The sequence below is a fragment of the Mandrillus leucophaeus genome, unplaced genomic scaffold (genome assembly GCF_000951045.1).
Source record: "Mandrillus leucophaeus isolate KB7577 unplaced genomic scaffold, Mleu.le_1.0 Scaffold1010, whole genome shotgun sequence".
NCBI lineage: Eukaryota > Metazoa > Chordata > Mammalia > Primates > Cercopithecidae > Mandrillus > Mandrillus leucophaeus.
Window position 1 is genome coordinate 75,190 of NW_012098211.1, and position 1,866 is coordinate 77,055.

At 53.5% G+C, this 1,866-nt stretch overlaps 1 protein-coding gene across 1 annotated transcript in view; it reads left to right on the plus strand.

Annotated features, from left to right (window-relative positions):
- Positions 1-1,021: 1,021 nt before the first annotated feature.
- The window catches only part of PLAC9 (placenta-specific 9), a 14,491-nt gene continuing 13,646 nt past the window's right edge, over positions 1,022-1,866 (plus strand). The window contains exon 1 of the mRNA XM_011975798.1: positions 1,022-1,043. Coding sequence (XP_011831188.1) covers positions 1,022-1,043 — 22 coding nt within the window. The remainder of the gene's footprint in view (positions 1,044-1,866) is intronic.

Genomic DNA, 1,866 nt, shown 5'->3' on the forward strand with positions numbered 1-1,866 from the left:
AAATCATCTGCGCTGTGGCACTTTCTTACTGTTTGGGTCCAGATAAAAAAGGTCTCCCTGTAAGGCCTGTAAGTAGAAGGAGCGGTACTTCCGCCTCAGAGGATGGGACCCAGCGGCCACGTCTCTTTAACTGGGGCAGCCAGCCCAGCCCAGCCCTCCCGTGGGGCCTCCAGGCCCCACAGCAGCCTGTTCTCACCAGCACAGGATGCCCCGCCCGTGGCCACCATCCAGGGTGCACATCAGGCCCCAAGCAGGAGCCAGGCCAGAGAAAACAACGCAGCATCCAAGGAGGTCCATTTCCCAACTGGCAGGGCCTGGGAGAGCAGGAGGAAAGGAAGGAAGGGAGCCCTGCGGAGCCACAGCCTTGGCTGCTCAGGGTTAATCATCATAATCCTTCAGCCTTTTCCACTCCCCTTGTCTGAGCCACTGACTGCCCTGTGGGTGCATATGCGTGTCTACTATTTTATTTTTATTTTTATTTTTTTTTACAAGACAGGGTCTTTCACTGTCACCCAGGCTGCAGTGCAGTGGTGCAATCGTAGCTGACTGTAGTCTCAAACTCCTGGGCTCAAGCAATTCTCCCGCCTCAGTTTTCCAAATAACTGAGACTACAAGTATATGCCACCAATCTAGGCTAATTTTTTTTATTTTTATTTATTTATTTATTTATTTATTTATTTATTTTGTAGAAACAGAATCTCACTGTGTTGCCCAGGGTGGCCTCAAACTTCTGGCTTCAAGCGATCCTCCTGCCTCAGCCTCCTAAAGCTCTGGGATTACAGGTGTGAACCACTGAGCCCAGCTCTTGTAGGCCTCTTGAGGCCTCTCTGCAGCCTCCAAAAGACAGAGAAGAATTAAGGATGCACTACACAGGGGAGTCAGGGCCTCGGGCCTACCCTACCCCATTTTATGGAGGAGGCAGCAGAGGCTCAGGGAGGAGAAGAAACTTTCTCACAATCCCACAATCATTAGTGGCTGAACCAGGCTGAGAACAGGGGTCTCCAGCATGTTTTCTACCACGATGCGTTCAAGTCAGCGCTGTGGTGAGGACACTAGTGCGGAGGGAGCAGGCAGTACAATGTCAGGCCCTGCTCCAAGCTTGCTCTCTCAGATGCACTCCGTGGAGGCCCCGATGAGCTCATGGACAGTTGCTCCGGGGTGCACAGAGCACAGTTTTGTCCAGATGTGAAGGATTAGTGCTGAGCCATGTTGGGAGTGACCTCAGCCCAGCCTTTTCCCTGGAGGGGTTTTGGAGCCAAGTTAGACCTCATCACAGACACGTAGAGAACAGGGTGTTTTAGGCCAGTGGAGAGAAGCAGGCTCTGGTTGTTCCTGACTTCTAAAGCCGCCAGACTCCCACTTGGCTGGCAGGGTCACACCGCATTCCTCTGGCCTAAGCCTGGAGGAAGTGTGTGAGGGGAGAGTGGCTAGGGTCTGGGAGAGGGCAGGTGAGCCTCAGGGGAAAGGCTTGGCCAAAGGCCTCTGGACAGAGCCAGCAGGAGGTATGGGTATCCAGACTTATGACAACAGGCCCTCTCCCAGGACAGCCACTCTGTCTGTGGGGAACAGCTCTTCCGGCCCCCTCAGAGCTTTTCCTCTCCAAGCTGAGCAGCCCAGTTTTAGCTAAGACAATTGAGTTAAAATTTGGAGTCCCAGACTGGGTGTGGTGGTTCACACCTATAATCCCAGCACTTTGGGAGGCCGAGGCAGGCGGATCACTTAAGCCCGGGGGTTTGAGCTTAGCCTGGGCAACACAGTGAAACCCCATCCCTACAAAAATTACAAAACGTAGCCAGGCATGGTAGTGTGTGCCTGTAGTCCCAGCCACTCTGGAGGCTGAGGTGGGAGAATTGCTTGAACCCGGGA